Here is a 23,987-nt window from a genome sequence, read left to right as displayed (position 1 = left end):
TTCCAGAAGAGCATATAGATAGCCTTATATTAAATGTGAACATTCCATGTCACCTTTAGGTTTGTCTAGCATAACTACAGTTCAGGTTTATTTAGATTTAGTATTGTTCATGGCAAGATCTGTGGGTTAAACTGTATATGTTATACCTTTTGAGTAGTGCACGGTGATAATAATAGATTCTATATTAGTATGTGCACATGTGTATATATACATAAACCTATTCCATGAACACTTTAGAAATTAGAATAAAAATGCCTACTCTGTAGTTTTTAAAACATCTTTTGTTCCTTTTTAAAGCAGTCTATATTCATTATGCACACTGATCTTACATCTCTGGCAGGAATATTCAGCTGTGTTAAGCAGCTGCCAGCATTGTTTCTACAGGGCTGTGGCTTTGGACATGTTATATGTGTGCATAGGATGGTTGAGTATGCACAAGGCCCAGTCTGCCCCTCTCTCTTGTTTCCTGAGGCAATGGGGGATTGTAAGCATGCATCTACATGCAGGCACTGTAGGAAATGAGCAGACTGGCACCTGAGGGTGAAATCTAGTGTTCATTAGCATGACAACGTAGGCACACACCTTCTGGATAAGGACAAGTTAGTGATGGCAAAACACCAGGCAGTTCTTGAAGAGAACATAGAATTTTCTTGTAGCATTATTTGGTTGATGAAACTTGAGATTTTATGAGAAGTCTTAGCTGACTCAGGGCTTAAGGCCTTAGCCTTTTGAGATAGAATCACTGAATCCTTCCACACTCCTTAAACATTTCCTTTGTTGTTTCAGGATGCTCACCAAAACTCCAAGTGTTGTTGCCCAGGCATTCCTTCTTCTAAGCATAGTTCTTGTCATCGCTATTGCTGTGATTCAGATAAACCAGCAAAAGAGCCTCTCCCCAGGACTTAAGGTAAATCTTAAAATGCGTAAGGAAGGAGAACAGTGTTTTGAATTGATATTTAACAATAATCCTTTCTGAACTATGTTTTATGTGATGATTCAAATGAGTTAACAGCCACGAATTGATGTCTCATCATATCTTTGTCATGGGAAAACTGAGGCTGAGAGAAAAAGAACATTGGCCAAAATCACAGAGTAAGTCAGTGGCAAAAGTGGAAAAGCATTCCTTGCTTCCCTGTCTATGATAGCTTTTAGACACTGTCTTCTCCAAGACTGAAAGGCCAAACAAGAAGAAAATGTCACTTTTTTTTTTTTTTTTTTTTTTGCCAGGGATTGGAAGTAATTTTAAAATAATTTTGAAGCAGGCAATACAGGTTTAGCTCAGCTGGTTAGAGCGTGGTGCTGCTAATGCCAGTGTCATGGGTTCAGTCCCTGTATGGGCTGCGCTGAGGGTTGGACTAGATGATCTCCAGAGGTCCCTTCCAACCTTACCACTCACTCTATGATTCTCTGTGAATGTCTCAGGTTGAAATTTTATTACCAAACACAGCTAAGAGGTTTATGCTGAAATCTTTGCAAATTGCCCGTGTGGATCATAAAGCATTTGGGCTGTAAATGTGCACTTTCTGATTTACTGCATGTTTAGACTTGCTCTGTGTTAGAGGAAGGAGAGGAGCTTCATGAGGAGGGACAGAACAAACTGAAAAAGATAAACTAAAGTTCTTTGGAAAATAGGTTCAGATTTTGTTTTATGCTGCTAGAATATGTGTATATAACTGAAGATAAGGCTATAGAAATTAGCCTTCCAGGGGAGCTGTGCAGTCTGGCATTCCAAGTACTGTGTTTTGTCCACTATAGCTACCAGCATATAAATCTTGTCAGATTCTTCTTCGAAGTCATTTCTACCTTTCTCTCCCTGTATGTATTTAACTGGATAGTTCGCAGGTTAACAGTAATAGGCTGATGTCCTATTACACTTCATGGGATTATGAACATCTTTGGCTTTGTCTAGATTATTTGTTTGTGCACGAGTTAGACAATAGGCTAAAAACTGTATTCTGATAATCATTCTATGTGTTCATGTGGTGTGGCAGGGTGTGTGTGCTGGGACCTTGTATGGGGACACAGTGACTCAAGTTTACTCCCTGTTGTACCCCAAATCTCTGCTTACAGCAGCCTTACATCCCACCAGTTTTCGTGCAAAGCAAGATTGGACTGATATGAGACTACAGCCACTGTCTCAAGGACAGCTTAGACACTGTTTGTGGTGTTGGGCACTAGTTTAGTTTCATATTCAGAATGACAAAATTGCCTACCTTGCACTTTGAACAGACATTGGGCCAACCTTGACCATCTGGAGCAGGTTTAGATGGGTAAGCTTCCTGAATCACAACAGTTCCATGACTGACTGGTTCTGGAGGAGGATTGTCCTTTTCTTTGCTAGATGCCTTAGGTTTGGATTTCTTCAGGGCTGTGAGCCTGTCAACTCTGAAATTCCTAACTGATATATAGGGTTGTGTATTTGATTCCTGAGAGGCTGAATAGTCTTCAGTGAATGGTTACCATTTGCAAGAAGTAATCCTTTAGGAGTAGAGGAGGATCTTTGTATGCCAGTTGCAAACCGCTCAGTACTTAGCTGATGTGATGGAGCTTGGAAATGCCCGTGTCACAAAGTTTGTGTTTGGTTAAAATAAAATAAAAATGGCAATAACATGATGAAAACAGACTTTCTCTTCTCAGTTGGCCTTATTCTTTTGCTTCTCGCTATTCCCCATGAAACCAAAATTGTAGGGTTTGTGTTAACTGTGGCATAATAGCTCTTTCCAAGATACAGGTTGAGAACATCCAGATTCATTCTGCTGTGGCACAAGAGATGCATTTTCTGCTATGCCACTGATGTTCGTATGTCTTCTTGCTAAATTAAGTATTTTGGTTCCTGGGTGGTTGGGATACCTGAAGATTCAGCTAGTAATTTGTGAAGGAAGGACCTATCCATGTGCATGAGGCTGAGGCACTGAAAGAGCTTGCAACTCACTGAAACACTAGAAAGTGAGAAGAGTGATGAACGAAGCACAAACATCCTTTAGTGACAAGGCTTGTGAAGAAGTCCAGAATTGTAAGTGATACTATCTCTGAATGTAATGAGCCTTCATAGCGGTTGACAGAACTTGTCTACAGAAGCTTTGTGAGCCCTAAAGAAAAAATACCTCTCTTTGTATTTCTTTAATCTGTCTTTCCAGGTGCCACAGTCTTCTACACCTAAATTTAGCATGTGCAAAAGACCATGTTTTGTTTTGCTCTTGGGAAGTTTTTGCCTTGCTTGTGGATGTTATGGCTTGGTTAAAAGCAGTTAAGCCCTATATAATTGAACTGAAGTGTGCTTCTAGCATGGATGCGCTTTTGCTGGCTCCATCCTTGCTGTAACTGGTTTAGCTTGTTAGCTTCCTCTGGCAGTTTTCCAAGGTGATTGGCAGGCAAATGAGCTGTCCTGACTGTGCCTGCTTTAAGAGTTTGCAGGTGTAGGTCTTCCTATGACTTTGGTATTCAAGCTGAAGAGGTGTTTACCCCCAAGGCTTGTTCCTACTTCCCTTTTGGGATTACTACTACTCAAGATATACTTACAAAGCCTTCCCTATGAATATCTCTTATGCATTTTGGCCACACAAATGAGTTGAGTTGAACAGCCTAAATCTTTCTCTGAAAGAGTTCAGAGGTGTTTACACAAGCAGTTGTGGTAGTGGATGGGAGGGTACGCTCTTGCAGGGGAAGGACAAGTAGTTGACATGGTGGGGTATAGCTGTTTCTGTAGTCAGCCAGGCTGCAGCCAGGAAATGATGTGTGAATGTACCTTCAGAGACATAGAGTCTGGTTTATCATTGTCTTGCTCTTTATTTAGCTTATGATAAGTGTGTGCAGTGATCCTATTATTCTGCCAAGAAGTAAAGTGGTACCCTTACTTTGTGCCATAGGCAATATGGGCACTTCAGTGTTGGAGAACCCCTGAGCAACAGTAAAAGCCATCCAATGACTTAGAGAAAAATGCAGCATTTTCCTTCAAGTCACTTTCTTCATCCTTCTTGTTTTTACTGATCAAGAAAATAGAACTCTGAAGCTTTTCTGGGTTAATGTTGCCTCCCTGTCTTCTCTGACTAGTCTGTTGAATAGATGATGCAATGTAGAATTGGGAAATCCTCAGGCCTTTATCTCTCTCCATAATGGTGATTCACTAGAGAAGATGGAGATTTGTGGTGGAAAAACTGAAATAGAGGGGAAAGGAGGGAGAAAAAGTTATTTTATTCTTTAATAGCTGTGGGCCCACGATAAATGTTTTCCTCTGCTCTCTATCCCGCCCAGTGCCTTTTAAAACAGGAGAGCATTGGTTGTCCTTGAAGGGCAGCCAAAGGTAATCCTGTCTTGCAGTTTGGACTGACATGTAGCATCACTAGAGCATTTTAGTTCAAACAGTTTTTATGAGGTAGCAGCCTAAGACAAGACATGTAGAATTCTCCTCCTGCCCCCACCTCTTGAAATGCTGCATCCTCTATCATTTCTGTTATTTTTTATTAAAGACTCAGTTTCAGTATTAAGCACACTCCTCATTAATCACTGCCTCATGAGGCTGCATGGACCAATTCACACAGAGGTGAGAGATGAAGCTCCTCAGCTCTAGAGTTAGCTTGAAATTGGCCTGAGACGCCTTTTAAAGAGAACATCTTTTTTTAAAGGGAACAAGAGACTATAGGAAAAATGAGAGAAGGAGTTGGGAACTAAAGTTCTTAGTTACACATTGGTTCAATTAAGCATACAACTACTCTTTGGGTTGGGAATCTGTTACTTTCACGCAGTAGCTCGAGAAATGCAGAAACATATTGAAGAGGGAAGATGGAAATGGGTCAAAAAGCCCCACAATTTAGCTGAGGGAAATATTTTGGTGGCGTATTTCCATTATCTTCCAGGTCTACATAGGGACGATACTTAGCACTAGAAATAGCAAAGTTAAAAGCTTATGTTTGGCATTTCGAGCTGACTGAGACTAGATATAATTAATAGCCTTTGAGCAGATATTCTATTACTGTATTATGTATCTCCAGAGTGCTCATCTGTCTAAAGTCAATGTGACACAATACCTTCCCAGGAGGGGAAATACACTTAAAGTATCTTTGCTAAAACAGTGCCTTGAATGGAACCTGATGGCTTAGTGGATTGATAGTACCTGTGAAGCCCTTCACCTTTTAGTTGATCAGGTTAGATACATTCTACATAAGTGTGAGTGAAATTTTCATTATGTAACAGTCCTCTGAGAAATAGATTAGAGACTGGTATTGCTGGTAATTCTTAAGGGGGCAGGACTTCAGGGGATTACAGCGGGAAGCTGGGAATGAATGAGGTGTGGAGGCTGAAGCAATGATCTTTCTCAGTCAGATTTAAGGCTCTGCAGGGAGGTGGTATGATGAAATTTGTAGGCCTGCTACAGCTGCTCTTACAGCCAGGTGGAGACTGTCATTTTTCAGCATTGTCAGGCTGATGCTTTTTCTGGGCATCTGTCTTTTAAGTATTTTGTACCAGTAGGATGAGTTGTGAGGAGGGGGGCAGCTAAATTTACTTTCAAGGAATGCAAAGAGGATATGCAAAATTACTGCTTTCAAAATACTTTCCTTCAGACAGTTTGCCTTCTCAGTTGTCTGAGTATTCTGCTGCTGTAAAAGACAGAAGGTGGGGAAGACTGATCTGGTGGGCAGTAAACTGAGATGGAGAAATGTGTGTTTTAATCCCACAAAGAACTCTGTGACCCTGGGCAGATCACTTAAATATTTCTTATTTATCCGATCAATAAAACTTGGGATAGTACTTATTCTCTTTCTCTCAGTGTTATCTTTCACTCTGGTACAGACTAATTTCAGTGGCAGGCTCACAGATGGACTGCCTAAGTCACTCAGATGGAGAGTTTATGAGGAAATTAGAAAGAAATCAGACTTGTTTCATGATTCTACTTGCAGACTATTGTATATTTTACCTCTTTGCTTGTGGCTTTCAGAACTCCTGTGCACCCTTGAATCTAACGCCAGTGCTTAAGTATCCAACCCTTCAGTGTCCAGTGAGTGTACCGGGAATAATGAGAATGCAGCTTGCTCCAAAACAAGGTCCTAACGTGGTGTTACTTATCTATCAGTGTGGGTTTTTAGCCTGATGCTGAAAGGAGATGAGTGATCTTCATTCCCACTTAATCCATGACTGAAGATACATAGTATATTCTTTGTTTTGCACCCAGATTCATTTTGTGCTCTGATGTGGGATTCATGTCTAAGCACCTAACACTAGGATTAATGTCTCTTATGAATGTACTATGCATTTCCTTTCTAAAGGAAGAAGAGCAAAGAAATACAGCTGCATATGGACCTGTAAGTTGTCATTCTTCTTTATATAATGTATTATTTTTTTCTCCACAGTATGGAATAGTGCTCGATGCTGGATCGTCTCAGACTACAGTCTATGTGTATGAGTGGCCAGCAGAAAAAGAAAATGACACAGGAGTAGTAAGCCAAATCTTCAAGTGTAGTGTGAAAGGTGAGCTCAGCTGGCAGTTCCTTATTTCTAGCCATTAAGAAAATATATCTTAAAGCTTATAATGTTTTCCTGTTTTGTTTTGTTTTCCACCATGTTCCCCTTTCAGTGCTAGGGAGCAAGAATTAAGACTGTATCTACAGCTGTATTATTCAGGATCAGCTCTCCTCCTACTGATACAGCACGCTCCCCTAATCTCCACTGGAGAGAGGAAATTATAGCTAAACTTGGTTTACTCTACTGCAGTGCACAACTGGTGCAGAGAGAATTTGATCTACAGAGAATCAGGCTCTGTAAATGCTTAGTTCTTGTGCCTTGAATTAATTTCTTTTAAAAGACAGGTGTAAAATACATGTAAAAATAGCTTTGAATAAAAAGGCTTTGAGAGGAGTGGGGATTCAGCCCCTGTGAGATGTTCACTATTATTTTTTATGGGGGCAAAAATGGGTGTTAGCTCTACTATAGTGGCTTGACAAATTAGTTTTTATTTTATGGAAGTGCTAGTGATATTTTAAAAAGTCTTTGCAGTTTTAGTCAGGTTACATAGAGAAACAAGGTTTACGTGGTTGATTTGAAATCGTTCTGCAATCACTTCAAAAGATGCAACTGAGGGGAATATGGAGGCAGACCTCAAATTATGAAAGATCTTCAGAAAGTGAACAGGAAGAGTTTCTCCAGGCTGCAGAACTAGGGACTGTCTAATAAAATCATCACTTAAAAAAAGCTAAATTGCAGAACTTTCTGATAGGATGCCGTAGATGTGGAAAAAAAAAAAAGCATAAGCGGACTAATGTCTAGATGATAGTTGTATTAAATATGAATATGCAGTTCTGGCCTTGACTCAGGAAGACCTGTAGTTATGCACTGCTAGAGGATGTCCCAGGAGAAGTACCGCTGGCTACTTGCCTTATTCATTTCTCTCAGGTTTTGTATTGATTCCTCTTGGAGAGAGGATGCTAGACTAGAAGGACTTTTGCTCAGACTCTGATGTGATTGATTATATGTTCTAATAGTATGTTGTGGATTCCTCTATAATAACTTCTGAATCTCTTAGTCAGATTCAGTGACATTTGACTAAGCTTTCAGTGTTACCAGAACCTCACACATTTCATGAAGACAGGTGGCCAGGAAGGGAAGAGAAATTCACGTAATTAAACAGTAGCTACACCATAAGGGATTTCAATAGAAAGCCAAGCTTCATAAGTTCTGCTACTCTGATTAAAATGAGCTTTAGATCATCCTTGAAGATACTGACTTCAGCAGTGCTGCTTGTTTAACTAAGTGCGTAAAATTGTAACTGTCACCATCTAGCCCAGTGGTTAGGAAAAGGTCACATTACAGTGTTAGTAAGCCACTTCTGAGCTATGCGATGCTCCAAGTTTTAGCAGTGGTCTATAAAAAGTAGAAAGTCTTGTTTGGAAAAAAAACAAAAGAAAGAAACTGATGTGAAAAATGCTTGGATGCTGCAGAACTGTACAGAGAGATGTTTTAGTATACTGGTTTGGGTTTGCAAGGTTAGGTGCCAGGGGAGGGGCAGAGTGTGCAGCTTAGGAATCACAGAATGGTTGAGGTTGGAAAGACCTCTGGAGATACCTAGGCCACTCCCCTCCCCCGCTCAAGCATGGTCACCTAGAGCATGTTGCACAGGATTGCATCTCAGCAGGTTTTGATTACTGCCAAAGAAGGAGGCTCCACAACCTCTCTGGGCAACATGTGCCAGTGCTCCGTCACTCTCACAGGGAAGAAATTCCCCCTCACACTCAGGCAGAACTTCCTGTGGTTCTGTTTTTGCCCATTGCCTCTTGTCTTGTCACAGGGAACAACTGAAAAGAGTTTGTCCCTGTCCCCCTGACACCCTCCCTTCAGGTACTTATACGCATTGGTAAGATCCCCCCTCAGCCTTCTCTTCTCCAGGCTGAAGAGGCCCAGCTCTTGCAGCCGTTCCTCCTAGGGCAGATGCTCCAGCCCTCTGATCATCCTTGTAGCCCAATGCTGGACTCTCTCCAGTAGCTGCATGTCTCTCTCGTACTGGGAAGCCCAGAACTGGACACAGTACTCGAGATGAGGCCTCACCAGGGCTGAGTAGAGGGGCAGGATCACCTCCCTCGACCTGCTGGCAACACCCTTCCCAACACACCCCAGGCTCCCTTGGCCACAAGGACACATTGCTGGCTCTTGGTCAACTTGTCTACCTGCACTCCCAGGTCCTTTTTTTGCAGAGCTTCTTTCCGGCAGGTCAGCCCCCAGCCTGTCCTGGTGCATGGGGTTATTCCTCCCGAGGTGAAGGACCCTGCACTTGCCCTTGTTGAACCTCAGGAGGTTCCTCTCCGCCCAACTCTCCAGCCTGTCCAGGTCTCTCTGTATGGCAACACAGCCCTCTGGTGTCTCAGCCACTCCTCCCAGCTTGGTATCATCAGCAGACTTGCTGAGGAGGCACTCTGTCCCCTCATCCATGCCACTGATGAGTAAACTGAACAGGATTGGCCCCAGTACTGAGCCCTGGGAGACTCCACTAGCCACAGGCCTCCAGCTAGACTCTGCACCACTGCTGATCACAACCCTCTGAGCTCTGCCATTCAGCCAGTTCTCAATCCACCTCACTGTCCACACATCTAGCCTGTGCTTCCTGAGCTTACCTATGAGGATGGTCTGGGAGACAGCATCCAAAGCCTTGCTGAAGTCAAGGTAGACAACATCCACTGTTCTTCCCTCATCTACCCAGGCGGTCATTCCATCATAGAAAGCTATCAGTTTGGTAAAGCATGATTTCACCCAGGAAATCTCCGTGTAGATTTTGTTAACCTCTGAAAAGAACTCTGGCATTCAGGGAGAATTTCCTTCTCTCTTGGTTATGATCATGCAAAACCTTAAGTCCCAGTTTGTATCTGAAAATGGTTATTGGAGATGTAAATGTCTATAAGTGACTAGCAGATGAGTAGAAGGTAGCAGTTTCTTAACAGTGCAAAGATATCTTATCATCATCATTAAATATACCTGTGGATTTTCTTAGTAATTTTAGAACAATAAGGAAAGAAGTACAAACTTACATGTGCATGGCAGAAATACACTGACATGTGCCTCATGGTGTATCCTTACAGGCTGCAGAAATGGCAGCCTGCCTGCTGAAGCAGAGGGAGTACTCTGCTTGCTCATGTCTTGACTCAAAAGAAGTGTTGCCCTTAGGGCTTCTGGTGTGAGAAAAATGCAGAGAAGCTAACTTATTCTCCTCTAAAAATGCCAGAGAAATATTTTGTTTGTTTAACTTCTGCTGGTGTTTGGATGAGGAAGAGAGCAAGAGAGGAAAGACATTGATGTTAATTGTTAAAATACACCTTGTGCAGCGAGGTGTGACTCCATGTGTGATATTTGGAAGCAAGGAAACCTTTGATATTCTTAGTATTTCTCACACCAATGTCAACCTGGACCTCTGTGACTTCAGAAGGCATCCTTGTGCATCTTAGAATTTCACCAGCAATTCTTTGCAAAAGATTATTATATCTTCAGCTGAAGAGAGTGAGCTGTGGAGGTGCCATGATACCCACATCAGTGGTGGTAAAACAAACCAGGAACCTTTGGCTTAGGTTGTAGAAGGAGGGATTCTCTATACTTTTGCAGGTCAGAGAAATTTTACATCTATTAGACATTTAATTTTCTATAGTACCTGCTAGGAGCAAACCTATTTTCCTCATGAACGCAGCACTGCTGTCAGTGTGTTATATGGTTATACTATGTATGTATGTTACTCTATGTAGGCGCTATAGGTATATATGTATACACACATTCAAATGCAGGAAAGAAGTTTGGAAGTATCTTCTCAAGAACTTGCACAGCTGTGTCATTACATAGTTTATGCCTTAAGTGCTCATACTTTTGAACCATTCTGTCCTTGTTTGCAGTTGCACGAGGAAAGAGGGAAGTGCTTTCTCTTAACACCTGTTTGCTAGTTTGGACTAATTTGTAGCTAGCAAAACACAGTGAAATCAGTCTGCTTGTCCTCTTTTAGGCCCTGGCATATCTAGCTACGGGAATAACCCTGGAGCCCTTGCCAAACCTTTTGATGACTGCCTGAATAAAGTCAAGGAGAGAATCCCAATTCACCTGCATAAAAATACTTCTGCTTATCTGGGGGCTACAGCTGGCATGCGACTACTGAGGTATAGTGGAAACTCACTGAACTCCAGTGTATACATACTAGAATAGCAGCTTGTGAAACTAGAATGTGAAAAATATATTGGACATATTTCTGTTAATCAGGAATTGGTCATCTCAAAAGAGAATGGAGTGCAGCTCACTTAATGTAATGAGCTTTTTGGTAGGAAAAGCAGGGCTGTATAAAACTCCTCTCTTATGCTATACTGAGAAAAAGTACTTGCTTTACACTGTACGGTTCTTCTCTGTAGATTTTTGCTAGCAAGAGTTCTCCCTTCTACATCTGTGTTTAAATCCAGTATTATGTAAATACGCAATATTTGTGCATATCTGAGGGCAACAAAAGCAGATTAAAGCTAGACACCACAGAGTTTTCTGAGTGCAAATGTGGTGTAATGTGGCTTTTGAGGCCTATCTGTGGCTTTAGGCCTGGCACAAACTGAGTGTTTTTGTTTGTTCTGCGGCTAAACAGAGGGGGAAGGAAGGCTCCAGGACTGTCTTAGCCAGGAGTTCTCATGTAAGCACTCAGTCCACTAAAAATAAATGTATATATGAGAAACAAAATACCCAAGAATTTGCATGCTAAAGAGTGAAGTTTATATGTAGTGAGAGAGTTGCTTGGTGAAATGATGCAGGATACTTGCTTGGGCTGTTCCCTATAGTAAGCTTCTCTTTTTTTGTTAAAACAACGTTAAATTTTTAAGTGATTCAGAGAACTTTCTTGACTTGCTAGTTGGTGAGAAATAAACATGACATTGCCTTTCCAGATGCTCAGTGTCTCATGTTTTGTGAATTGCTTAGGTTGCAAAATGAAACGGCAGCCAATGAAGTCCTTGCAAGCATTCAAAACTACTTCAGAGCACAGCCCTTTGAATTTAGGGGTGCACAAATCATAACTGGGCCAGAGGAAGGGGTGTATGGATGGATTACAACCAACTATTTAATGGGCAATTTCTTAGAGGTGTGTGGAAAAACCTGCATGCTTTTCTTTTCTAATTTTTGTTATAAATGAAAAGTTTTAGAGGAGATGCCTGTTAAAACATCATAGCTGTAACTTGCATTTCCCATTGAAGTATAGAATATACTATATAGTATATATTTTTGATAGTACTGGAACAAAGCAAGCAGATCAAAGAGTACAATGTGGCAGGAATGTGATGTGACAAAGGTAAAACTGTTCATCCACAGAACTGTTTATCATTGTCTTCCCTAAATGACAAATCCAATACCTTCTAGAGAAACAGAAGTTGTATTGTTCTTAAATGTATTGGTGTATTGGTAAAGTATGACAACTGTTGACTTTGTTTACGGTGATGCCAGTTAAAGATGTTCTTACCACTTTTTTTGATACTTATGCAGGTTGCTATTTCTGTAGCCCTACTGGTGAAGGGACTGTATTGCTTAGGGGTCTCCAAGCTGTTAGACAAAGTTGGCTTAAGCAGACAGTGAAGGTGGTTGAGTTGGTGTGGCCAAAAGTGCCTCAGCTGAACCAGAAATCACTCATGTAATCTGTTCCAGTATTGCTGGAAAAACTGCAGGTTATGAGCAGTGTATTGTGATATTTATTGTCTTGTCTAGACTTGAGAGAGGATGTTGGTTAATGGATGTTGGTTAATGGGTACATAGTTTTGTGTGGACAAAACTATACCAACATAAAGATATGCTGCTCCATGAACACAGAATAGCATCACACAAGTGCTTCGTAGTAGAGGGAATAAAATATGTTGGAAAAATAATCCCTTTTTTATGCATACATGTTCAGTACAACTTCATTTGCAAGTAAAAATAGGACATCAGCAACTACTCATTTGCATTCATGGTAGTTGTATGCTGCCTTTAGTGTTTACTGCATTTCTTCCAGATAGTCCTGCTAGGTTGAAAGAAAATTCACCAGACAGTTGAGTATAATAAGCTGTCCTGGCTGAGCAGTTCCTGCTAGATTATGGCAATTTATAAGCAGGAATTAGATGCTGGTGATCTGATAGCTCATGGTGAATGTGTTGTTGATACTCACAAAGTTAAGAAAAATGGCTGCACAGTCTGGGAGAGCTTTTCACATTATATGCATTTCATGCAACAAAGACAAATTCGTGAACTTCAAAGCAATGTCAAACAGTCTTCTACCATATGAATTTTAATGATCAAAATCTCAAATTCCCTCTGGTGGATTTATAAGGACTTCTGAAGGGACTGCAAGATGTTGTAAAGTCAGTTTAGTATGCAGAATTGTATAAAGAACTGAGTATTGAATATTACAAGAGAGAGAGAGAATCTTTTAACCATTCTTGTGACAGTGGGCTGAGAGAGAAATTTTGCCACTGTTCTTGGGAATCTTCCTTTGCAGGTTTTTCTCACAAGTATGTTTGCTAGCCCATAAAGTCTCTTCTTCTGCCACATGTATATATTCATATTGTCATCCTCAGTAAATAATGTTACAGTGAATATGGAGATGGATAATCATACAAAAAATATGCTCTACACTGTGATCATGCAGATCAAATACAGATTTCTGGGGATGTTTTGGGGTAATAGGGAAGAATGCTAGCTAAATGGACCAGGATTATTGCTGTTGAGGTTTCAGTGAAGGAAATGTACAGAACAGTGGTCTTTGTTCTGTATTAGAACTGTAAGTGGTTTGAGGTTATTGTTGTCCATTTACTTCCAAATATAAAACCCTTCATGGAGGCTTTGGACAGACTTTTGCTGGTAGAAATTGGTAGAATGCCTTTGACTTCGATGGAGCTTTTATTTGACTTTTAGTTCTTTTCTTATTCTTTATCCTGTGTGATCTCTTAATATTCTATTCCTTTAATAATTCTGCTTGCCTTGAAACTAGCAAATGTTCATACTAATTTGGCCCAGGGGATAAGTGACTGCTATCTCTATTTTGTGGATGGAGAAGATAAAAGATCTGTTCAAGATCTCTCAGGTACCTAGACTTCAGTTCCCTGCATTCTAATGCAGATTTTGATCTGGCTAGTTCAGTGCTTTGATCACTGTGCTGTCCTTTTTCTCTGAGTTTAAAGCTATGCCGCATTTCTTCCTCCATCTTTCAAGCTCATTTTACTCTGTAAAAATACATCCACCTTATCTTAAGAAACTTCTCCATATTTTCCTCAGAGTGAGGATTTTTTTGGAGAGGGTGAATGAGAAAGAGGGGAAAAGATATTTTTAAAATTAAGTAAAAAGTAGGAAAGCTTGAAGGAAGAACAAGCAGATGACATTTCTTAGTCTTTTTTTTTTTTTTCACTTTTATATGTAGAGAAACCTTTGGAGGACATGGGTCCGTCCTTACAGAAAAGAGACCGTGGGTGCACTAGATCTTGGAGGAGCTTCCACTCAAATTTCATTTATTCCAGAGGACTTTCAGGATAACTCCAATAGCACCTTGCAGGTGAAGTTGTATGGTTACAAATACAATGTCTACACTCACAGCTTCCAGTGTTATGGGAGAGATGAAGCTGAGAAAAGATTATTAGCATTGCTGCTCCAGGTAATTTTAAGAACCTTTTCTATGCTGCTCTTGAAGGTGTTCACTAACTCTCTGAGAAGGTTTTTGGGATTGTATTCTCTTCCCTTTGGTGGAGTTCAGAGAACCCAGTGAGAACTTTGTTGTGCATAGTTGTAGACAAGCACGCATGGGTTTCAAATAAATATCTTCATCTTTGCTAAAAAAAAAATGTTGGGGTCTTAGTTGAGTTTTCTGTGGTTTGATGGAATGGTTCAGCTAGCCCTGTGAGTATTTTGCTGATCTTGCTAGCAATTTTTTTGTGAAAGGAGTGTCTGTGAATTACAGTGATCAGCAATGTTATAATGATAGACTATGGCAGAGAACAAGAATACATGCATATGTGGTTTAAAAAAATCCCTGTAGTAAATGTCAGATTAACTCTAAGTACCCTTTATTACTTGTCCTCAGAAGTCAAGAGGCAGTTCCCACGTGGATAATCCATGTTACCCCCAGAATTATGAAACTGCGTTCACAATGAAGTACTTTTGTGGCAGCCTTTGCACACAGTCTCTGAGACCAGCAAATTATTACCCAAACTGGCTTGTGAAATTCCATGGAACAGGAGACCCAGGTCTGTGCCAGGAGATGGTGTCTTTACTATTTAACTTCACTGCTTGCAGAGACAGAGGGGAGTGCCCATTCAATGGAATCCAGCAGCCAAAAGTTAAAGGGAATTTTGTGGTAGGTTTGTGAACACAGTATTTCTTTCTGGGCATATCTTTTTTGTTTTTGATTTCTGTAATTCTGAAAGTTTCATCCTCTCCTCTTCTATAGGCTTTCTCAGGATTTTACTATACGATTAATGCTTTGAATTTATCTGGGCACTTTTCCCTACCCGACTTCAATTCAAGCATGTGGTTTTTCTGTTCACAGAGCTGGGTCCAGGTGAGTTCTTTTTTCTTCCCTCTTGCTACCCGCTTTCCCTCCCTTCCCCTCCCCTCCCCTCTGTAAAAGGGAGATATGAAAAGACCATGACATGAAGAAGTATTCAAAACATTTTTAGAAGGTCTGTATCAACCTTAACATTTGCTTTTGCACTATGTTTCAAGCCATACAGTATTTCTGGGATACTTAACACTTGGACTAGGTTTGAAAAAACATTACCTACAATACTAATCCAGGTTTCTAGCCTGTAGTGAAATGTGGCCAAGCAGTGTGTGCATTTCCCTCCTTTGGGTTCTGACCTTTGTACAGCTGAAATGTCATAGAGGAATTAAGGGGTGTTGCAACTGAATATATGTAGGTGTACATTTATGTATCTTGGGGAATAGCAGATTACTGTGACAGAAGTGTTTAGAAGACTGATAAATTAGGCCAACTTTAAAACAAACTTTGTTAGACTGACATTCATTAACAACACACATCAGTCATCATTATCAACATTATCACTATGTATTGAAAGGAGTTAGTACTTAACAATTGTATCCTGTATTAGCTGTGAGTATACTGTACCCTGGAGCTGATGCTGTGTAGTTGATGCCTGAGGTCCTCAGTAAACTTAGTTGCTGATGTTATCATCTAGGAGGGAAGCAGGAACTGAAATGAGCGTCTTTCCCACCCCCAAAATTTGGGATCTCATCCTTTTATAAAACAGCTGTGTTTTTAGACAGTTCACAGCTCTTGGTCTCCTTCTGTATTACACACTGCTGCAGATGTGGGGGTGTAGTTCCACAGGCCTTAGCAGGTGCTTTATCCTGGTTCTCTGTTGTATTTTCCTTGCTTCATGGTTGCTTTCTTCTTGAAGCCAGAGCAGTCCGTTCACAGCTGTCAGGGTTAGGCTGCTGCAGGGACCAGTAAGTGAGCACTAGTGAGTTATTTACAGTTCCTCTGTTTTCAACCAGTGCCTGCATGTTCAAGGTCTTTGCTGTTATCTGATATTTAAGCTGTACATCACAAGAGACACCTGGTACCAAGCTCTAGTTTTCACAAGTTCACACAAGCTGCTGAAGAGGCTTCCAGACCATGACAGAGGTCTTACCCAGTTAGCACATGGCACAGTTAGGAAAAGGCATAGATGAGTAGACAGTGAGGTGGATTGAGAACTGGCTGAATGGCAGAGTTCAGAGGGTCATCATCAGCAGTGTGGAGTCCAGTTGGAGGCCTGTGGCTAGTGGCATCCCCCAGGGCTCAGTACTGGGACCCATCCTGTTCAGCATTTTCATCAATGACCTGGATGAGGGGACAGAGTGCCTCCTCAGCAAGTCTGCTGATGATACCAGGCTGGGGGCTGACCTGCCGGAAAGAAGCTCTGCAAAAAAAGGACCTGGGAGTGCAGGTAGACAAGTTGACCAAGAGCCAGCAATGTGTCCTTGTGGCCAAGGGAGCCAAAGGTATCCTGGGGTGTGTTGGGAAGGGTGTGGCCAGCAGGTGGAGGGAGGTGATCCTGCCCCTCTACTCAGCCCTGGTGAGGCCTCATCTTGAGTACTCTCCAGTGCAAGAGAAACATGCAGCTACTGGAGAGAGTCCAGCATAGAGCTACGAAGATGATCAGAGGGCTGGAGGTTTCTAATTCTCACTGCTTCCTGGTACTATCAGAAATCGCTACCATCTCTTAAAGACTTGCTAAAATACTGTATGTGTTATATTCGGAATAGAGACTGTTTTCAGGGCTGTCTGTGTTGTTCAAAGTATGTATCTGCTTTGTGCAGCTGTTACACAGATTAAGGTGGGATCCAGTCTCATGTAATTACTGGATAGAATGAGAGGCTTGTGTTAGGCCACTGTGTGGGATGTTCCTTGTGCATTTAAAGCAGTAGTGAGAGGGGACTGCTTATTGTCATTACAGTTCTGCTTAAGACCTGCGAGACAACTTTAATGGTCGAGACTCTTCTTTTAAAGGGAAAAGATTGTCTTGGAAAAATCATGTTGGTTTTGTTGAAGTTAGACTAGGAGTACTTAGACTTTTCATTGTACTAAGTAGTGACCTGATTCCATTCAGGGGGAGACTTGATGCCAGTATTTTCATTGACTTAATTGGGAGTGAACCTTGGCTATGAAGAATTTCTACTGTAATATATGCTATGTAATTTGCAGGCATCTTTATTTAATGGACGTTTCTTAACACTGTATTTTTTTACTTCTGCAATATTCCTCATGCCTCGTTCTGATATCAGCTGTGTTAGTGTGAACCTTAAGTAAATTGACAGACCTATTTTAAATTTGCAGGGAGATACCTCAGATCACGAGACCGGTTCCTTGTTGTATTCATTTATTGCTAGTACGTTTCCTAATGTAATTTACCATCATCAGAGTTTGATAGCTCTTTGCCACTTGCAAGGCTGACTCTGTGATCCTCTTAAAGAGATTTGTGGCTGCAGTTTACTACCACAGTTTTAACTATGCTATAAAGATGACATAGAAAATGTTGGGAATGTTATGGTTCCTACATTTTATGTGCAGCTTTGTTTATTATCGCTTTTACCACAGGAACTATATCACTGTCAGAGTCTTTTCACTGTAAATCTTCGTGTCTAGTTTTCTATAATTTTACTTGGTGTTAATGCTGATAAATTTTAATTAGAATACAAAGTATTCTTACTTATAAAAGGAAGGAGTTGTTTGCCATAATTTACATGTTCTACAAAACCCTTTTGTTTTAGCTCCAGTTTATGCTGCCTAAATCTGAAGAAACATATGCTAGATCCTACTGTTTTTCAGCAAACTTCATTTATTACTTGCTTGTACATGGCTATAAATTTGATGCGGAAACTTGGCCCCAGATACATTTCCAAAAAGAGGTGAGTAATAATTATTTCCTCTTACTATTATTACTTTAATCTAAAGACATGTAGAAGGAGACAGAAGATGCAGCAGCCTACAAAAACATAATGGTTGTAGAAAGCCTTTGTAAATGATTTTCAAATACCTAGCATAAAACAAAGGCATTTTTCAGGTTTCAGTACCAATTCCAGGCTGGTACCAGGGGTTGCCCCAATATTTGGTGATGATAGATCCTTTTAAGGAACTTTAAGAAAGGGTGAAATAATACTGTTTTAAACCTTGTCCCAGTCCATTGAAGTACTGGCTTGCTCTGGGCTGTGATCTACTCGGACACCTCTTCAGACAAGGTCAGTTTGAGCTAACTCTGCTGAGCTGGACAGGATAAACAGGTACAGAAGAACTCTCACTTTTCTGTCTCCTGGGGGAGCATTGGGAGAATAAGCAGAGTTGGTTTGTAGTTTGAGAGTGGTGATAAGGACATGGGGCAGTATTATTCTTAGCCAGCATATCATCTGCATTGAAATCTGGTACTCTGGAATAAGAATCTGTACTGGTGGGGTACTGCCTTTCAGTTGGCAGACCCAGGAGGCTTACAACAATATTTCTGTGTAATGACTACATTTCTCTCTGCTCCTCTTCTGATTTTGCTCCTGAAAACTGGAGTACTTTGGGATGAGGTTATATGTCAATTCTAAAACTGTTGCTAAGAAGTTTTTGCTTCCAAGTCAGAGGGCACAACCAGTATGTGACCTTGGCTGTTACATTAGAAAATGCCATACCGTGCTCTATGAGGCTATCCTTTCCTCTCTGCTACTGTACAAAGTCTTATTGTAAAACACTGTCACAGACTGTAAGCTCCATACAGAGTTTGGAAGTGCTTCAGTGCTCGCGTTTAAGAACAACTAGAACATCAGCATATGGTTTACTTTGAGACCTTAATCTGAATTTAGTGGGGAGTGGATTTGCCTTGTTTTTTACATAAATCTTGTGTTAATCCCAGCAGATAGGAGCAGCCAAATACAGCAACATTTTTCTGTATTTAGCCAAGACTACAAAAATATTCAGCAAAATAAAAAAGACTTATTAAAATGTTCATTACATAAATTTTGCGTTGAGATAAAATGAAACTTCTGACAGATGAGGCCACATCTTTGTAATTAGATTTGCCTCTAAGAACTAAAAGTAATAAGATCCAACATAGCTGGTCAGTTAAGCTACCCCAGATATAAAAGCACAATTGCCTTGAAGAATATGTATCGATATAAGGTTTTTGTATTGTTTTGGGGCTTTGTTGGCCTATGCCATTTATTTCTTTTTAGTTAGTGAATGCAAACCTATGAAAAGAACCTTAAACAAATGCCAAGATCTGGGCCAGATCTAGGAAATCAGAAGAGTGGGATGACTTATAATAAAGGTGGAAAGTCAAATGAGTTTGGGATACCTGGTTGCTTGGGGACAAGAAGTTCCTCAGGAACTGCAGTTATTTAAAAGAGAGTTGTCAATGTCAGCTGATCGGCTTTTAGAACCTATTGTCTTTGACTCTAAACTTCATGGGAGTTGGAGACTTTTATCTGTATTTCAGGTTGATAACAGCAGTATAGCATGGTCACTTGGTTACATGCTAAGCCTCACCAACATGATTCCAGCAGAAAGCAAGCTGATCCAGTTACCTCTGAAACCTTCTTTGTTCACTGGGCTCCTCCTCTTCTTCACAACTATGGCATTGTTATGTCTCATCTTCCTTGTTTACTTGTGTACTGTATCATGTAACCAGAAGACCATCAGTCATGTCGAACAAGTATTTATTCCAGAATGAAGGAACTTTTTGAAGACCAAAAAAAAAATCTTCAAATGCTGTTAAAAGTTATGTAGCACTTTGTCTCCCTCAAGTTTCAAAAATAAAGACGAAAAAAAAAAAACTTGGGGACCAGAAATATAAATACAGGAGACAACAGACATGAAGGCATCTCTGATATGATGAATTGGAGTGCTTTTGAAAGATTGTGGCTATTGTTGCTGTAAAACTAGTTTTTCCAAAGTTCAGCAGAGAAAATGTGGACAGATACTCTACTTTGCTCAATAAAGGATGATTTTTCTTCTCCTGACAGGTAGGTGTTTTCTGTCTATGAACTCTGTGTTAACTAGCCAAATCTAGTAGTGATGGATTTGGGCAAAGGTGGCTGTTGTTCAAAAATAAAATTAAAGAAAAGATCAGTAGGAATTGTGGGAGAAAGGAATGTGGTAGCTGTTCCCATTTGTAGTGCTGACACTAAAAAAAAAAACTGAAATGGGAAACAGCTGGGAAAGAATTATTGCTGTTCCAAATGGATTGAGGCCCACTACATAAAGGTGTAATAAGCTTCTGATACCCCTCAGGACCTTCAAGTCCATCTCGAAACTGAGATATAATTTTTTAGTACACGAGAGATCTTGGAGAGCCTCTGTTTATGGTACCTAAGATTTATTTTGAAGTTGGAACAAAATCCTTTCACGCTTCAGTAGCTGAACCTAATTGTAAAGATGTCATAGCTACCTCCAGAATGCAACATTTTTTGTGTCTTTTTTAAATTAACTTTCACAGAAACTTTTTTTTTTGTAATTTCTCATACTGAAACATTGACCTGTATTCCCTATGTTTTGTTGATCTCAAGACAGTCACAGTCAATACAGATGTCTTGTACATGTTATTTTGACTGTCTGCATAGAGTCTTGGACATGGGACTTTCTGAAGCATTAACGTGAGTGTCCCAAAAGTTAAATTAAGCACTTCAATCAAGGTCAAGAGGATCTGGAGCCAGACTGCAGACAGAGGTGGGGCCAGCAGAGCGCTCTGTGTAGTGGGTTTAGGAATCCACCACACAGATCCACTAGAATCACAGACACTGTCCTAACCTGTAGTGCCTCAACCAGCCTTTCTACTGCCCCAGCCTCAGCGTTCCTTCAGCATTACTGGGGTCTACCAGGCTGATGCTTCTGTCAAGAACAAACTCCAAAGCTTTCCTTGAGAGTACTGCTGCTTTTATGCCCCGAACAGCTGTGTCTGTCAAAGCTTAGGCATTCTGCACCAAAACTTTGATTCTTATTTCTTTAAATCATAAGACTACAATTTTGCCTGCTGCCTAAGGAGCCCTTCAAGATCGGTACCCCTTTTACCCGCACGTGTTCTGTACAGCTTCTGAACTAAACATTGAAAAAGCCTCCTGCCTTGTCATCTACTGTCTCTGCCTCGTGTACAGTGCTTCTATTAATTTCTCTTACTATTGCCTTGATATAGTCTGAAAGGCTGTGAAAGGAACATGTCTTTGGAGTTAGCAGAAAGAAGTGATGATTGTATTGTTCAAGACCTGCAAGAGGAGAAATGAGTATCCCTGCTTTGCTTACCACCTTCTACCATCTCCTGTTGCTCTGATTCAGTACCTACACAGATCTGTAGAACCTGCTTTCTCATCCAATGTATTTCCCCAAATCTCCTCCAAACAGCTTCTGGAAATCACTTAAATACATTTCTCCCTCTCTATCCTTGCCTCTCTCCCTGTGCCAGTCCCCTTGTTTGCATCATTGCTCTCTGAGCTGCTCTCTGATGTTTCACTGAGCTTTTCAATATGAGAAAGTATAAACTAAAAGGGATATTGCCATATTCAGGATACTGCCAACTACCTAAAGCTTGTGAGGCCTCAGGCATAGTAGTTTCCATACAGGTTTGTTGCATTAAGGGATCTACTTGCTCATGCATACACTCAAAATTCAAGCTAACCTTGGATTATGAATTCATACTTCATATGTGTTTTTTCTCTCTGCTTCACCTATTCCCCATATTGATTAGGTTAAGATTGGAGAAGAGAGGCTATTATTTTTACCTGTGAATAATATTTTCAATTTGTATCTTTTCTTTCTATGTTATGTTATTCCTTCCATTTTATTTTCACAAGCTGTTAAATGATTTAAAAGGAACTAAATGGACTTTACAGCGGATTGGCAGTGAGGCCTTTGTTCCTTCTGTCAGTACACTACTACAACCTGCCACTCTCAATGGAGTACCAGTACTTAAAGCAAGGCAGAAGGTATTACAAGGTGCTGAAGTACTCTGTGACGCCCAGGTTACATCTGATAAAACATTTAGTTTTAATATTTGATAAAATATTTTTGATTAAAAAAATTAGTTCAGAGTGTACTGGATATTAGAGGTTGGTATAAAATAAAAGTTGTGTGCTAAATCTGGAACTGCAGTTAAGGAGGAAAAGGAGAGCTAATGCGAAGTTATAGGAAGAAGTGGATGTGAGCACTAAAATGTTTTCTTCAACTGCCGGTATCTGCTGATAACAATATTCTGGGATATTTACCTGTGCTACAAAACCTTTGTTTTGTTTTGTTTGAAAAATGGCAATGCTGTTCAGATGTGTGGTTTTACAAAAATAAAAGAATCAGTTTATGCCTCGAAGACAGCCTTCTTAGACTTGTCTGAGTTGGCAGCTAAAGAACAAGTAAATTTGTTCAAAATTTGGACTTACAAATATGTTGGGATAGAGCCAACATCTGTTCAAATAAAGCTTTGTTCCTGTGCATCACCTCCTGTTTTCCTTTTTCACTAGTTTCCTATTCCTATAATCTCCTTGTGCTGTATTACTATGATGCCCATCCTGATTTAGAGCTCAGGCTTTTATCTCCTGTCAGTTTCAACCAGGAAAGCTGAAGCTGTTCAACTTCTGCCAGCCAGCTGCACTACCTCAGCTTCCTGCTTCTGCCCGAGCCAGCACTGTGATTACAGTTTAGAGTTAAGGTAAAAAGCATGCCTCAGACACGCAGCCTGCTTGACTGTCCTCGCTTGTACTGCGGTTACTTTTGGAGGAGAGGTGGGGCACTGGAGATGTTAATTGCTTCAGACACCTTAGCTAAGTCCTCCTATGAGCGTAAGTCAGAACCTCGTTAACACGTCTAATATTGTCCTGTAGTCTAGAACTGAACAATTCTGTTGGGAAATCAATAAAGGATAGAGGATTTGGGAATACATATAAGCTGTAGCTTATTTATCTTTTTATACTTTTTACTGCCTGCTTATGAAAACAAATTTAAAAAATTGTGTAAAATGTGTATTTTTTTTAATCATTTGTCCAATACTGGTATTTTCATCCTGGTCGTCAAGTTATTCCTGTTAGAGGGTAGAAATCTCTGAAATGCTATTTTGGGGGTGGAAATCTGCAAACTGCAAAACCAATCCTGGGAGATTTCAGAGTAGAGAATGCGCATTACATCCAGAATCCATATTTTCCATGAAGAAACCCTGGTGATTAAAACCAAGCCTCTATTTTACTTTATAATAGAATCCACATAAAGTCAGGGAGTGTTCATAGTTTTAACACTGCTTCTGCTTTTAAAGACTGCTAATATTTCTTTCAGAGATTCTGATGCTTTTTAGGGTTTCCTTCAGTTTCATCACCATAATGTAGTTATGTGCCAGAGAGAATAAATTTCCAGGCACCAAGTACAGGAGAGAGAGACAGATTGGTTTGAAAAAGAGTTGTTGAGTAGGGGGTATAGGAACAGGACTATGTAATAGGAAGAAAAACCTCGGCTATGGAGAAGCAGCAAAAGCAGAAGAAACATGAGAAATTAAATGCATATGGACATTTTTGAAGATGACATAAACTTCCCATAAAGCAATCTGCACACTTAGCAGAAGTACTGCACAGCATAATTCAACATGGATGAGAGAGGGGACAATGATCAATTAAGATGAGAAAAAAAGGAAAATATAACAATACTGACTGTTAGAGTGAATCATATCCCAATTAGGGGAATCACAGAATCACAGAGTGGGTGAGGATGGAAAGGATCCCCAGAGATCATCTAGTCCAACCCCCTGCTCAAGCAGGGTCACCAAGAAGATGTTGCACAGGATTGCATCTCAGCAGGTTTTGATTATCTCCAAAGAAGGAGGCTCCACAACCTCTCTGGGCAACCTGTTTCAGTGCTCTGTTACACTCGCAGTGAAGAAGTTTTTCCTCACATTCTGATGGAATTTCCTGTTTCACTTCATGCCCGTTGCCTCTTGTCCTATTGCTGGGCACCACTGAGGAGGGTCTGGCCTCATCCTCTTGACACCTTCCCTTCAGATACTTACACACATTGGTAAGATCCTCCCTTAGTCTTC

The 23,987-nt window shown here is 40.5% G+C and overlaps 1 protein-coding gene across 1 annotated transcript; it reads left to right on the top strand.

Moving 5' to 3' along the window:
- The first annotated feature begins 787 nt into the window (after positions 1 to 787).
- Positions 788 to 19,655, top strand: ENTPD3 (ectonucleoside triphosphate diphosphohydrolase 3). Its single transcript, XM_062567853.1, has 9 exons — positions 788 to 907; positions 6,345 to 6,462; positions 10,463 to 10,613; positions 11,410 to 11,569; positions 13,871 to 14,101; positions 14,528 to 14,800; positions 14,894 to 15,004; positions 17,719 to 17,856; positions 19,422 to 19,655. Exons 1-9 carry the CDS (start codon positions 788 to 790, stop codon positions 19,653 to 19,655), a joined length of 1,536 nt encoding a protein of 511 aa, XP_062423837.1.
- Positions 19,656 to 23,987: the final 4,332 nt, after the last annotated feature.

The sequence above is a fragment of the Rhea pennata genome, chromosome 2, assembly GCF_028389875.1.
Source record: "Rhea pennata isolate bPtePen1 chromosome 2, bPtePen1.pri, whole genome shotgun sequence".
NCBI lineage: Eukaryota > Metazoa > Chordata > Aves > Rheiformes > Rheidae > Rhea > Rhea pennata.
This window is presented reverse-complemented; position numbering and strand designations above follow the sequence as displayed.